This window comes from Nicotiana tomentosiformis, chromosome 12, assembly GCF_000390325.3.
Source record: "Nicotiana tomentosiformis chromosome 12, ASM39032v3, whole genome shotgun sequence".
NCBI lineage: Eukaryota > Viridiplantae > Streptophyta > Magnoliopsida > Solanales > Solanaceae > Nicotiana > Nicotiana tomentosiformis.
Genome location: NC_090823.1, coordinates 132,507,017 through 132,521,891, shown reverse-complemented (window position 1 = coordinate 132,521,891; position 14,875 = coordinate 132,507,017). Strand labels below are relative to the sequence as shown.

The 14,875-nt window shown below is 37.8% G+C and overlaps 3 protein-coding genes across 3 annotated transcripts; all 3 read right to left on the bottom strand.

Moving 5' to 3' along the window:
• Positions 1-417: 417 nt before the first annotated feature.
• On the bottom strand, positions 418-1,059 carry LOC138903420 (uncharacterized). The gene has a single exon (XM_070191391.1). It carries the CDS (start codon positions 1,057-1,059, stop codon positions 418-420), a length of 642 nt encoding a protein of 213 aa, XP_070047492.1.
• Positions 1,060-7,400: 6,341 nt separating this feature from the next.
• LOC104087401 (cell wall / vacuolar inhibitor of fructosidase 1-like) lies at positions 7,401-8,284 on the bottom strand. Its single transcript, XM_009591851.4, has one exon. The coding sequence runs from the start codon at positions 8,147-8,149 to the stop codon at positions 7,631-7,633; it is 519 nt and encodes a 172-aa protein (XP_009590146.1). The 5' UTR covers positions 8,150-8,284; the 3' UTR covers positions 7,401-7,630.
• A 3,574-nt stretch (positions 8,285-11,858) lies between these two features.
• LOC138903418 (uncharacterized) lies at positions 11,859-14,875 on the bottom strand. Its single transcript, XM_070191390.1, has 4 exons — positions 13,484-14,875; positions 13,310-13,425; positions 12,515-12,649; positions 11,859-12,420 (listed from the first exon to the last, which is right to left on the bottom strand). The coding sequence occupies exons 1-4, from the start codon at positions 14,873-14,875 to the stop codon at positions 11,859-11,861; spliced, it is 2,205 nt and encodes a 734-aa protein (XP_070047491.1).

Genomic DNA, 14,875 nt, shown 5'->3' with positions numbered 1-14,875 from the left:
ATTATAATCTAAAAAATTTTTAGTAAATACTTCGGGGAAAGATTCGTTCATACCAAGCCCCATGAGTCTTAAACAAAATAATATTGAGAACGAGCATTGTGCAAACCTCCGAACAAGACCTAATTATTACGTGCTAAGGCATTCAACATCTTTGCAATCGTAAAGAAAAAAAAACAAAAAGGAACAAACTTAGAAATTGTCAAATGGAAAAAAGAGTCTTGAATATATACACAAATCTTTACAAAGGCCAAACGACCTCAACAAAAAAATACAAAAGATCAAAAGCGAAGAAAATTCTACAAGGCACCTAAGAAGCCAGATCTTCGCCGGAGCCCGCCTCATCACGAGGGCCATCGGGGTCTTCCCCGTCCTCGGATCCGCCCGAACCCTCGGAATCTTTCTCATCCTCGGGGTACGTTATTTTTTGGCCTCAACCTCGAGCCTCTTAACATTTTCTATCTCGGCCGATAAATCGAATCCTCGGGCATGAACTTTCTCGAGAGCCTTCCTCCGGGACTTCCACCTCACATATTCGTCAATGGCCTTCAGGCGTTCCTGGGCTACCCCGGCATCAACTTTGTATTGGGCCACCATCTCTTCAGCGTCGGCCCTGGTTATTTCCGCTGCTGACTTGGCTGCTTCAAGCTCCTTGGCAAGGGTATCCCGTGCGGCAACGGCCGAGCCCAGTTGAGACTGGAGGTCTTCGATGTTTTGGGATCGGATTTCAGCTTTTTCCTTCACCGATCGAAGTTGGGCCTTTACCGAGGCCAGCTTCTCCCGGGCAGTCTTCTTTTTCGAAGCCAATCGGTCCATCTTGCCCTTCAACTCTTCGGCCATGACATTGACCTCGTCCATCTCAACCCGGAACTGGTCGACCCGATCAACCTTCTGCTGGAACTGCGAATTCTGACCGTTAGATGCCGTGTCTAGCTCATCATCACTAACTTCAAAGATTTTTACCTGTTTCACCAGGTCGGCGTGTTTTTTGTGAGACGCATCCAACTCGGCTTGAAGGCTCTTGACTTCTCCTTCACGTTGCTCGTTGAGAAGCTTATACATGTCTCTCTTCTCAGCAAGCTCTTTGACGTCGGCCTCGAGTTGGCTCAGCTCATCCTAGTACCGGAGGAAGGTTTTATGGTGGATAACCGAGGCCTGCAAATATGATAAGAGATATAACAATTATCAAGAACTAAAGTTGAAAAATAAAAAAGTTTGGTAACACCTTACCCAATTCAGCGCCTATTGTGCTTAGTTGAATATGCATGGCGCAGCTACCTCATTTATTTTTGCATGGTCTTCTTTGGTTACCAGGCACCGGATGTAACTAGCTATCCTTACGGAGGCGAAAGAATCCGGGCATCCTCCGGAATTATGATAACGACAAACCGCTTCCGACCAGGATCCGTGCTCGAAGCGGGGAACCGATTGATCAATCTCGGGCTCAAGCTTGACCTGCCGACCTATGAGGGTGGACTTTTCCTTGGAACCTCTAAGTCACAGAATCCGGTGAAATCTTCCAGGGCGGATGAGTCTACACCGTCAAAAAAGCCTCGGACGGGATCGTCCGCTCCATGGACCCCCTTGGGGGATCACTCCTTCGTCGTTCGGGACTCATCGAACATTGATTCTGTGAACGAAGGCGATCCCAAAATATCTATAATGTCGGGCTGGGCAGAGCCAGTATCTCGAGAGTTCAAGGCCCTCACTTCGGCATCAGCCTCGCAAACCTGGGGGGGGGATTAGCTTCCATCATTTCCCCCTCGGCTGCCACCCGTTCCTCGGGGGCAGATGGCTCGTGGGACACAAAGATTTGATCCTCCCCGGGCTCCTCTCTAAGTCGGAGGAGTGATTCTGAGTCAAGCACTCGAGAGATGGAGGTTTCTTTTGGCTGACGAACCAGCCTCCTTCTCGTTTTCTTTTTCTCCGAGCTCGGGGAACTCGGGGCCCTTTTCCTTTTCTTCTCCCCTGCTATGGTTCTGGGCTGTCCCGAAGCAGAAGAATCGGCAGGTAAGTCCTCGTCCCCAACCGGGGGCCTAAGCTCGTCGATTTTAGGCAAACCTGCAAAAGAGAAGTAAAGAAAAAATAATAAGAACGTGATGCTAGAAGAAGAAGCCTAGCACAACCTATTCGGGAAAAAGATTTTACTATGAGAACGGGCCTCCCAACAGCCCTTCGAAAGTTTGTGCCATAAGCGCTCGAAATAGGGCATCTGCTAGACAATGCCTTCGATCCATTCCTTTAACCGAGGAATGACATTCGGGACTTGAGCGACAGTTGTGCTATCACAAACACCAATGTGGAAAAAGGGAGATGAGCATGAAATCAAAATTCAAAGAGAAGTTGTACTTACGTGATGCATTCCACTTCTCGGGGAATGGCCTAGATTCGCCCGGAATCAAGTCTGAGGTCCCTACCAACCTTGATCCTAGTCTTCATTGATGCTTGAAAATTAGGCCTTACTAGCCCAACGCACGAGCTTTATTAGTCCCCCTCGGAAGATTTGGGGACTGTACAGACGGAGCAGATGATCTACGGTGAACCGACATGAGTCGATCTTGTTCACAAAAAATCGAATGAGGATTACGATCTTCCATAACGATGGGTGGATATGGCTGAGACATACCTCGTACCTCTTACAAAAATCTATAATGACAGGATCCACCGTGCCCAGCATAAAGAGATAAGTGTAGACACTTAGGTATCCGTCAACGTGGGTGGTAATGGCCTCCTCAGAGTTGGGGACCACTATATAATTTTCGGCCCAGTTGCAGTCTTTTCGGACTAAGGAGAGATCATCTTTGATGATCGAGCAAATATATCTCGATGCCTCCTCACGCCAACCCTGCACCGAAGAGGGCTTCTCGACCTTGAAGTCGTCAGCGATCAAACAACCCCCGGGAATGAATATCTTCAAGGGAGGCTCAGGAGCCGGTTTATCGGTTAGCACGTTAACAGCAGATCTCCCGAGGTCGACCACATCGGAAGTGGTTTCGTTGGTTCCGACAGTCGTTTGGGAGGTAGAAGCAACCTTTTGGTGAACAGATTTGGAGGTTTTGGCCATTGTTGTATGGGAAAAACTTGAAAAAGACAGAGAAAGGGTGAAAGTTGACAGCTTAGATGTGTTGGCTTGAGTAGAAGACGAGTAAAAATTCTGCAACGTACTTGAGTAACGGAGGTAAAAATGTTAGAGTGTAAAAGATGGTACTGGATTTCTAAAGGCACGAGGGTAGAGGTTTGAACGTAAAGTAAAAAAAGAACAAAGAAGGAGGTATTTATAGGGGCCTCGCGACGCTTCGCGTCCAAGAACAGCCAACCGATGAGTCACTTGCATTTAAGGCCATTATGACATGACTGACGAGACATTTCGGGCTTTTTGCATTTCTGTCACGGCGTATTGAAGAAGGAATCGTGGTGCTCATGTCATTTCTCGTCAGCTTGCTCTCTGAGAAACGAGAAGTCTATCTGTATACGGGTAAAAATCGAGCTCATGATATAATCCGACCTCCAATAGGATAAAACTAGCTCGAGATATGATTGCGAAGGATCGGAATCGAAGCAAAGGTCTCATCGAGTCAGAATCCGGGGGCATGATGCCTGCCCTCGAGAATATCAAGGTTATGATTCGAGATCGATCCGAATCCTGAAAGACTTCGGAGAACATTGTCGGGCAATCAAGACCGACCAACAAAAGGCCGTAATATCTTCGACCGACTGGATATCACGGCATGGATCTCGGTACGTATCGATGAAGAACCAATAATCAGTTAAACAGAAGGGGGGTCTGATAATTCATTAGACACATTATAAGATGCATTCCAAAGCAATATACTAATATTTTCACTATTATTGTAAGCTTTTTCTCTCGTTCATCAAAATTGTCCATTGTGAGCTCCGATTGAGGGTGAATGCTTCACTAAGTCTAGAATCATCCTACTCGCGTGGTTTGAATTTACTATATCTTTACTTGTCTATTCTAACTCAATTTATCATTTTGTATCAAATTAATCCGTATATCCTTAAAAACACTTACAAATTTAATTGTTTTTCGATTTTGAAGGTAAGTGCACCTTTCAGTTAGTTGAAGGTAAAATATGCTTAATTATGTATCACAGTGCCCAATATCATAATTTGCTTATATTTCAAGTACTACAATTGCAAATTTCCCTATTCTCTTAGTTTAAAGTTTAAACTTTAAAGATAAGAATATGCTTCTATTTTTTTAATACATACTAATATTCTTGTTCTCGCTTTATTTTTCTTTCCTTTTTGGAGATAATGGGGTACAGATCATCATTCATCTTTAGGCAAAACAACTACATCAGTTTTGCTTTTCTTCTAACTTTCCATATTACTACACAACCTTAAAGCATAACCATGATTACCTAATAAAATAACTATGGTATGCATTTTTATATGTTAACTTACCACAAAAAAAATGTGTTCACTGGAGATTTATTTAGTCTAAAACTAGATACGAATCATATTTATCTAAACGTCACTTCCACTTTACAGACAGTCCTAAAGGAAGAAGACGAATAGGAAAAAAGTCACTTTTTTTTGCGAATCTCACGACTTTATTCTTCCTTCTAAAACATCCCGTGCTCATATACAATTCAGAAAAATGGCTATACTCTTATAAGTAATTTTACGGTTCGAATCCATAATATATAGGTCATACAGAGATAACTTTATCGTTGTTCCAATGCTTTCTTTTACAATTATCATATGTTAAACAGGATATTCGTTACATATTTATGCAATGAGATACTATCACATGTTAAATATTTAGGACACTCAATATTTAAATCAATTCAAATAATTTAATATTAGCAGTAAAAACTCCAAATTAAAAACTTATCATCATATAAGCATTATATATTTTGTATTCATTGATTTGATGTGATCATTTGAGTACCGGTAAATCTCAATAATACTATTATCCCCTCCCTGGCCTTTTGCAAAGATTCGCAAAATTTGGTAGATCCAGCAAATATTAATTTAACATCTCAAATTTTAGTATTATTTTATTGTGTAAGGTTTTGATTTTTAATTTTATTTTGTTCAATCATATTAGTTTTATTAAGGGAAAGCGTACATTCATATGCAAGCTCGAAGCAAAGGTTAAATTTTAATTCTCGAACTTGTTAAATTCAAAGAAAATAGCGGAAGATCTTTGCAGATCCTATTCCTAGTAGATTTAAGATTAATCTTGGAGACCTCCAATAAAGTTGAAATGGCACAGAAAATTGACAAGCTCAGAGTTATCTTTGAAGAAACAAAAATGAAAATCGGTTTTAAGTTTTGATGACAACTACAGGCTAACATAATTTTTATTTGACAGAATTCAAATTGTAACATAGACAAAAATATTAAATGATTTCTTTTCATCAGCTACTTTGGTGGATAAAATGATTAAGCACCTATACCATTAAGGGATAGTTCGATGCACGCGGAATCTCGCGTTCACGCAAGGTCCGAGAAAGGGTCGCTCCTCAAGAATGTGATGTAGACAAACTAACCTAATGTAAACTTTAGTAGCTGTTTCCATGACTTGGACTCATGACCTATACGTCACACAGAAATAACTTTATCATTACAGAATTAATATGTTCAAAAATTAAGTCGAATACTATTGTTATAAATTAAAATCCAATTTAAGCTGTTTTTTTCTTCCTAAACGAGATAGCGCAAGTGGTTTAGATACTCTTTGAAGAAAAGAAAAAAGAAGTGAAAGCAAACCATCACCTCGTAGAATATTTCCTTTATGTCGACGCACCAACTAAACCATCATCAGAAAACCAAGAATAAATTTTTAGTAGCATTAAACTTCAACTACGGGTCAAAAATTAATTATTTTCAGCATATAGGATAGTTGATATCTTTATTTTTAACCAGAGTTTTGGATTCGAACCCTGTGAATGAGAACTTCTAATAGATAACGTTTTATCCTTTACTTAATGGTGCGAATCCAAATTAGTCCTACCTATAGCCTCTAACTACCGAATGATTAAACCAAAAAATAAGATATGAATTAGGTCCAAATCTTTGAGATAGGGCCCGATAGAGTATTTAATGTTTGTTGTGACGATAAGTTTCATTTTTGTTACTTTCTTTTTAATAGTTGAAACATTGACAAAATAAGTGGCGCACAAACAAAGATATATACTCCGTCTATATAGTTTTAAGGCGATGCGATTCACGGGAGAAATTCAAAAATAGCATTTATAAGTAGTAATTAAAAAATAGTCATAGTTTCAAAAGTAATCAAAATTTAGTCATTTTTCATGTAAAGATAAATCTGAACGAAAACACTATTCAAAATTAGAAAAATATTCCAGCATAATATACTGGAGTTCCAGTATAATATACTGGTTCAGCATAATATGATATGCTGGAAGTCCATACACATGTGCTCCAATCTCCAGTATATTATGCTGGAACTTTCCGCGTGTTGGAGTTCCAGCATAATATGCTGGAAGTTCATACACAAGTGCACCAATATCCAGTATATTATGCTGGACCAGTCCGTGTTGCAGCAAAATAGTGGCTATTTTTCAATGACTTTGCAAACGCTGGCTATTTTTCAATTACCAGTCCGAAAACTGGCTAGCCCGTACTATTTTACGCGATTCACCATGATCGTTTTTTATTCTTTCACTCGGTAGTCAGTATTGGTATTGTGACCCGATTAAATCAAAATTCGTGCCGAAAAGTGTTCACATTGGGAGGTAAAAGTGCTCCATAACGAAGGCGGCTTAAAACCCAAGGCTCGAAACCGAGAACCACTAAGATTAAAAAAGTATTTATCAATCTATAACAACCTTTGTTGGTGATTCACCATAATATTGTTCTCATATGCCATCATTCCCTTTCTTTTCTTTCCTTTTTCGTTCCTCTCGAAACAAATAAGTGTAAAATATTAAAACCATACGTCCATAAGTAATACACTTGAACAGACACATATACTCTACGTCAATTAGTAATTTTTGAACGATTTAGCTTATATGTACCGATAATGCAAAGTAATATTTGTACTACTAGTGTATTTATAATTTGTTGTAATAGTAGCCTGTACCTTTTTTTCAGGTTAGTTATACCAATTTTATATATTTTTATATTATCAATATATATAAAAGTTAATTAAATTCTATATCTCTAAAAAGGGCAGCTTGAACCCGGTGCACAAGCATTATGCATTCACGCAGGGCAAAAGCCGCACCTCTTGGGGTATAATATAAGCAACCTAGCTTGATGAAAGTATCAGTGACCGATTCCACAGCCCGAACCCGAGACCTGTAGGTTATATGAAGACTACTTTATAGTTGCTCCAAAGCTCCCCTCTTAAATTCTAAATTTCTAAGTATAATAAAGATCACACTCGCTTACGCACACCCACACACTCAAAGAAAAGAGATAAATACACTTAAATATAAAAAACTGTACATAATTATGTAGGAGTAATTTCTAATCTATGTTTATGTTTGACATAATTCTCACTCATTTTCACATATACACACAAGCACCCAAATGAAATAAAAAAAGCAAAAAAAACACAGGAATATAAAAATCCTATTACAGCACTAATAAACTAACATAACCAGAACCTTGTATTTTTGGTTCTTTAATTTCCTCATAATAGCATTCTAATAATAGATTTAGCCACAGAAGACAGTTCAATAATCTCCTTATTCATATCAGAAACTGGAGAAACCAATCCATTATACTTAAAACTAAACTCACAAGTTTCTGCTTCTACAGCAACATCAACCATTCCATTTTCAGCAAATTTAGGGACTCCTCTTTTTAAAGCTTCAACAGCAACAGTTACATCAGCATGTAGAACAGCATAATACACTATGTAACATTGGCTAAGAGGTAGTCTCAACTCGGGGTTCGATTTTTCGAGTTTTTTTATACTTTTCATTATTTCGATGGACTTTAATTTTACCGCGTCTACCATGACGAGGCCGAGGGTGGTGAGGTCCGCCCCCTCGGCCTCGGAGGTACGGGGATCGGAGTGGAGGGTGGTGAGGCACAAGGGGTAGTTTGTGGTGGCTCTGCAGGTCGTGTTGATGATATTATTACTGTTGTTGTTGTCGTTGAATGCTAGATTGGTGATTAACATAAATATGGGGAATAAGTTTCTCATTTGTTTTGAGAGTGGTGTTATTGAAGATGAGGATTGATATAAAAGATAAAAGGAGGAGAGGCCAAAGGAAAGGTGTTTGGTTTTGTTTAGATGACTAGTGAAGCACAAACAACTAATGAACTAAAGCTACTACTTTGTTGAGATATTTATAGGGATAGCGGCCAAAGGATGAATTAATGTCTAAGATTTGCGCTTAAACATAAATTTAATATATATATATATATATATAGAGAGAGAGAGAGTCCATGTATAATATATATATAATTGTGTATGATCAATATGTAATCTATGTATACCGGCTAAAAAAAATAAATATTGAGTTAGACCGACTGTTTGTGTAAAAATCCCGAATCAAAGTATATTCGTACACATTATCTTTAATTCGAACTATATGTAAATTAAATTGGATCATTTTTTGTCTTTACATATATGTACTAGGCGTTAATTCCTCATCCACTATGATAATGTATAATATTAGTGAGTCTAATTCATTAAATCTACCTCTTGAGATGGTTACTGAATCTACTAATGATAATTCGTGACAATTGATGTGAATTTACGCATATATTCATGTGTATAGAATTTCTATACTATCAGTGTATTTTAATAAAGCGTAGTAAAAAATATAATTTATTTCATATTTTATTAGGTTACTAATTCCATGTATCACGAACAGTTACCTATATTAAAACCTATGTTGTAAGTTGAAAAACAAGGGGTGGGGGTTGAAAATTTATCCGCGCCCCGTAGTTACACTAAGCGAATAGAGACATAATATGTGCTTGTATATAGGTTTCTTGCACTTATTCATAGTTAATTACTAGTACATAATCTCACTTTATTAAATAGCTAATATGGTTTGGTGTAAACATTCCCGCAAGTCTTTGTCTAAATAGGGTAAGGTTGAGTTGATTAACGTGGTGTACAAGTCTTATGAAGCAGCTTATGTGCACTAATAATATAACAAAGTTCCCCAAAAATCAATAACAACGAATTAATTAGGACAAGAAAACATACTCTATTCATGATAAGAACATTTTGATGCTTCTTCCACTTAATCTCATTGCTGTCTTCATTTTCTTGATAATTGATTGGACTGTTTCGTCAAGTTGGATCAAATTGAGCAATTCTAATTTTGGTATGATTAATTGTTGCCTATAAGACACTACAACAAGATCATAAACACGGCTTTCTTGGTCATTCTGTGAGCAAGATAGATATTTTTTAAGCACACGGTAAGGACCAAAACTTAAAATCAAAGCCGTAATGATTACTATTGATCAATAGATCTTTTTAACTTGTACTCGTCGCCAAAGGCGAATCTAGGAATTTAACTTTATAAGTTCTTATAGTAATATTAAGTTAATATATAATAATAATCGAATCAATAACTGAGTTTCGAGCTAATATTTTTCTATATTTAATCAATTTTTTGTACAAATATAAGATCTAGGCAAATATTACTAAATTCATGTGACACTATTAGAAATTTGGCCAAAACCGACAGCGGCTGACCGACTCACTTTGGTCGGTCAGTTTTTCAAAATATTTTTTTTTTATGAAACCGACCAACTTCGGTCGGGTTTTTGGCGCAAAAATGCGAAAAACTATTTTCGCGTCCCGTGAAATTTATTTTTTAAGAAACCGACCAACTTTGGTCGATTTTTCATGTAAAATAAATTAAAATTAATATTCAAAAAACCGACCGAAATCGATCGTTCATTTTAAAAAAAAATCAACCGATTTCGGTAGGTAATTTTATATTCTAATAAAATCGATCAAAATCGGTCGGTTATTTTCGCAGAAAAATATAATTAAAGAGTAGAAATAAAATAAAATAAAGTCTTAAACCAAAATGTACTAATACTTTAGTGGTAGAATAGTATCTTGCCAAAGTACAGACCCCCAGTTCGATTCCCAAACAATGTATTTTTTAATTACATAATAAAAATACCGACTAACTTCGGTCGAAAAATACCGACTGAATTTAGTACAGTCAAACCTCCCTATAACAATCATCCTTTATAACAACATTTCACTATAATAGTTTAGTTTTCTTTTGTTAAGATGATTATTTGCAGAAATTGAAAGAAATGAAGAGAAAGAAACCCCTAGATCGGGTGAGACGAGAGAAAAGAAGAGGAATATTTTTTTATTTCATCATCCGTGTAAAATGAATCTGTTACCAAAATTAATAAATCACCCATGCTATAAAATGGGCATAATATACTAATGGGCCAGTTGTACATATTGGAACCAGTACTACTTATCAACCATTGGGCCTCTCTTCAGATGTGCTCTATTCAGCTCAACACCCTCACTCAAGCTTGAGGGTGTTGACACCCCAAGCTTGCCAAGCAGATGATGATGAGTGGTGCATGTAAGGGACTTAGTGAGAATGTTAGCAAGTTGAGCAGAAGAAGAAACATGATGTAAAGTGATGAGACCAGATTGTAGGCTATCCCAAACATAGTAGCAATCAACTTCAATGTGTTTAGTGCGTTCATGGAATACTCGATTCTTGGCTATATGCAAAGCAGCTTGGCTATCACAAAACACAGGAATAGGACTGGAAATAACCAACCCAAGATCAGCCAGCAGTCGAACAAGCCATGAAATCTCAGCAACCACTTTGCGTAGAGCTCTATACTCTGCCTCAGCAGATGAGAGAGATATAGTAGGCTGTTTCTTGCTTTTTCAAGAGATAGGACAACCCCCTAAGGTAATGTAATATCCAGTTACAGACCTTCGAGTCTGGGCACAAGTGGCCCAGTCAGAATCAGAGTAAGCTAGGAGAAAAAGATCATTAGACTTAGGAAGGAAAATACCCAAATCAGGAGCATTCATCAGATACCTCAAAACATGTATAGCAGCCAGCATGTGAGGAACTTGAGGAGCTTGAAGAAACTGACTAAGGTGTTGGACTGAGTATGCAATATCAGGCCTTATGTGGCATAAGAAATTGAGATTTCCCACAATCCTTCTGTAGATGCTAGGATTAGAAATGGGCTCCCCCATATCAAAAGATAGTTTGATGGAATGGTCAAGAGAAGTATTGACATGAGTGAAATGATCACAGTGAATCTCCTCCAATAGATCATTTGTAAATTTGTGTTGACACATCAAGAAACCTTGGGGTTGTTGGAGAACTTCCAAACCCAAAAAATAGTGAACACAACCTAAGTCTTTGATTTTGAAAGTAGCATCCAAAAAAGCCTTAAGAGCATCCAATTCAGAATGATCATCTCATGCCAATAAAATGTCATCTACATACACTGCTAAGACAGTCAGGGAGCCACCAGAGGACTTTGTGAACAGTGAATAATTATTTTTGCTGGAAATATAACCTCTGGAACACAAAGCTTCAGACAATTTAGAGAACTACTGTCCGGAGGCCTGTTTGAGACCATAAAGAGACTTCTTGAGTTTGCAAACTAGTGGAGAAGAGGAAGAAGAATGACTAGAAACCACTAGACCAGGAGGCACCCTCATAGAAACTTCTTCATGGAGATTACCATGAAGAAAAGCATTGTTGACATCTAGTTGTTAAACAGTCCACCCCTTTTAGTAGCAAGAGAGAGAGTAGGTACTTGATAGTGGTGAATTTAACAACTAGGGAAAAAATCTCATTATAATCTATCCCTTCTTTTTGTATGTCACCCTTTATGACTAATCTGGCTTTGTATCTTTCAGCAGTGCTATCAGATTTCTATTTAATCTTGTACACCCACTTATAAGGAATGGATTTCTTGTGAGGGGAGAGAGGAACAATATCCCAAGTGTGGTTAAATTCAAGAGCTTGAAACTCTTTTAGCATGGCTTCTTGCCAAGCAGGATGTGAGGTAGCCTGCTGATAATATTGAGGTTCCTGCAACTGTAGCTCAGTAGTGAAAACCTTGGAATTTATAGAGACAGTATTGGCAGAAAGAACAGAAGAACAAACATAATCTGACAAGTAGGAAAAAGGGTTGGAAACCCTGGTAGAATGCCTAACAAGAAAGGTGTTAGAAAGAGGAACATGAGCATTAAGAGGAGGAGAGACAGAGGAAGAAACAGGTATAACATGTGGTTCTTGATGGTGGGAGGAAGAAGTAGAAGGATCAGGATGTGATTCATGAGGTACAACAGAAATATCATCAGGAGGAGTTAGTAAATGAGCAGTAGAAGAGTGAAATGAAGGAGGATCTTCAAAGGAATCAGAATAAAAAGGGAAAACAGAAGAAGATGGGGCAGAGGAATAGGGAAATATTTGTTCATGGAAAACTACATCTCTGAAAAGAAATACAGAATGAGTAGAGAGATTAAGATTTATATCCCTTTTTCCCAAAGGGATAACCCAGGAAAACATAGGCAACAGCCCTATACTGGAATTTGTCTTTTCCAGATTTATGGGTAGTTGCAAAACAAAGATAATCAAATAATTTTAGGTGATCATATGTAGGAGAAGTTCCATGCAGTTTTTCAAAAGGAGTAGCATTAGTCAAAACAGATGAAGGTAGTCTATTGACAATGTAGGTTGCAGTTAACACACATTCACCCCAATATTTGGTAGGGAGTTTAGATTGAAACAAAAGGACTCTGGAAGTTTTCAAAAGATGTTTGTATTTCCTTTCGACCACACCATTTTATTGTGGGGTGTGAGGTATAGTGATTTGGTATAAAATTCCATTATCAGCAAAGAAGTATATAGCCTCTGAACTACTACCTAATTCAAAAGCATTGTCTGATCTAAAAGATTGAACAAAAAATTTGAAATGGACTTTGACCATCATAGTGAAAGCTTTGATTATAAAAAGGGCATTGCCTTTGGAAGATAATAAGTGTGTCCATGTGATTCTAGTAAAATCATCAACCAAAGTAATGAAATATCTGAAACCATTGTATGTATTAGTGTGGTAAGGTCCCCATATATCTATATGGACTAACTGAAAAGGTACGGTTGAATGAATATGACTATCATAGAAAAGGTAGTCTTTGTTGCCTAGCCATAGGGCAACTAGAACATACAAATGATTGCTTAGAAGATACTCGAGTAGATAAACATGGAATAGATTTTAGCTTATGAAATGGCATATGGCCTAACCTTTTATGCCAAAATAGATCCATTTTATTGAAAGTACTAGATGAGTTACAAGTAGAACTGGGAAAACAAGGGATTACCTTTGTTGTAGATGAATTACAAACAGTAGAATAAAAGCATTAGAAGAAAATGAAGGGGTAACCATATCAGGTAGCAGAAAATAGAGCCCATGAGCAGCTTTACCAATTTCCAATGGCTTTCAATTGACAAAGCAGTTGATAGACTGAAATTAAATTGAATTGAAAAGAAGAAACCAAAAGAACATTGTGTAAAGTTATATCCTGCCTAAGATGCAGGGATCCAGTAGAAATAACTTTCACTTTATACCCATTTGGTAAGGTGATTAAGTAAGGAGAAGGTAGAAGTTTAATATTGTGTAAAACGTGTTTGTGATGGGTCATATGATTTATGGCACCTGAATGTAAAATCCAAGGAATTCTTCCTAACTGAGCAAACAAAGAATGCATAACAGAATTTACTGCAAGAAACTGATTTACAGGGAGATTGCACATACCTGCAAAGTTGGCAAAACCAATATTTTCTCCAGGAGAAGTGGACTGAGGATAACCAGAAGAAATATTTGCTTGTTGGAAGAGAGTCATGAGATGTTCATATTGTTCCTTGCTGAATCCATAAGCAGAGTCTAAAGAATTATTGCTAGTGCCAGTAGCAATCAAGTTTCTTGGAGAAGAATCCCCCACTTGAACACATGCAGCAGATCTCCTGGACTTAGTGAACTTGAAACCAGCTAGAAACCCATGGAGTCTATAACGTTTTTCTACACTATGCCCAGGCTTCTTGCAATATTTGAAAGTTACAAGAGAAGTAGACTTCTTAGACTCAAAATTTACCCTCTGATTATGTGGCCTATTGGTGGAAGAAGATATGCAAGATGAAGCAGAGAATGAGGCTGCTGAATCAGCTGAAAACCCAAGAGCTATGGACTTAGTTTTCTTTTGACTTTCATCTTGTTGTAAAAGTGAATAAGCTTTGCTAATTCTTGGATAAGGAGACATCATTAAAATGCTACTTTTGACTGTGGAATAGGACTCATTTAACCCACCGAGAAACTGAAACAGGTGTTGGTCCTCAATGAATTTAGGAAGTGCACCACATGAACATGTTGGTTCAACATAGGAAGAATTGAGCTCATCCCAGAGACTCCTCATTCTGGTAAAGTAAGTAGTTATATCATATGTCTCTTGAGAGGTACTACTAATTTTTCTATGAATTTGGATATACTTGGAACCATTTGACTGACTATACCTATCATTTATATCTCTCCAGACTTTACTAGCAGTGTTGAAACACATAACGCTCACAACAATTTCTCTAGTCAAGGAGTTAGTAATCCAAGCCTTGACCATGTTATTGCAACGGTCCCAAAAAGGAGAATCGGGTTGAGGTTGAGGTATCCTACCAGTTACCAACCCTAACTTGTTTTTAGCTGAGAGAGAGGTCAACATACTGCTACGCCAAATAATGAAGCCAGCTCCATTAAAAGGAATGGTGACTAATTGACTACAAGGACTATCCGATGGGTGAACATAGAAAGGGTGACAAGGATCAAGAGTGAATTCACTAAAACCTTCAGAATCAGTCGTGGTACCATGAAGGTCCTCAGTCACATTCGTGTTATTATTCAT

Coding starts and splice junctions, on each gene's coding strand:
- LOC138903420 (XM_070191391.1), bottom strand. CDS start 1,059: ATGTATAAGCTTCTCAACGAGCAACGTGAAGGAGAAGTCAAGAGCCTT.
- LOC104087401 (XM_009591851.4), bottom strand. CDS start 8,149: ATGAGAAACTTATTCCCCATATTTATGTTAATCACCAATCTAGCATTC.
- LOC138903418 (XM_070191390.1), bottom strand. CDS start 14,875: ATGAATAATAACACGAATGTGACTGAGGACCTTCATGGTACCACGACT. Junction 13,426..13,483: donor CTTTACACAATGTTCTTTTG/GTTTCTTCTTTT, acceptor GTCAATTGAAAG/CCATTGGAAATTGGTAAAGC. Junction 12,421..12,514: donor TCTGGAAAAGACAAATTCCA/GTATAGGGCTGT, acceptor ATTTCTTTTCAG/AGATGTAGTTTTCCATGAAC.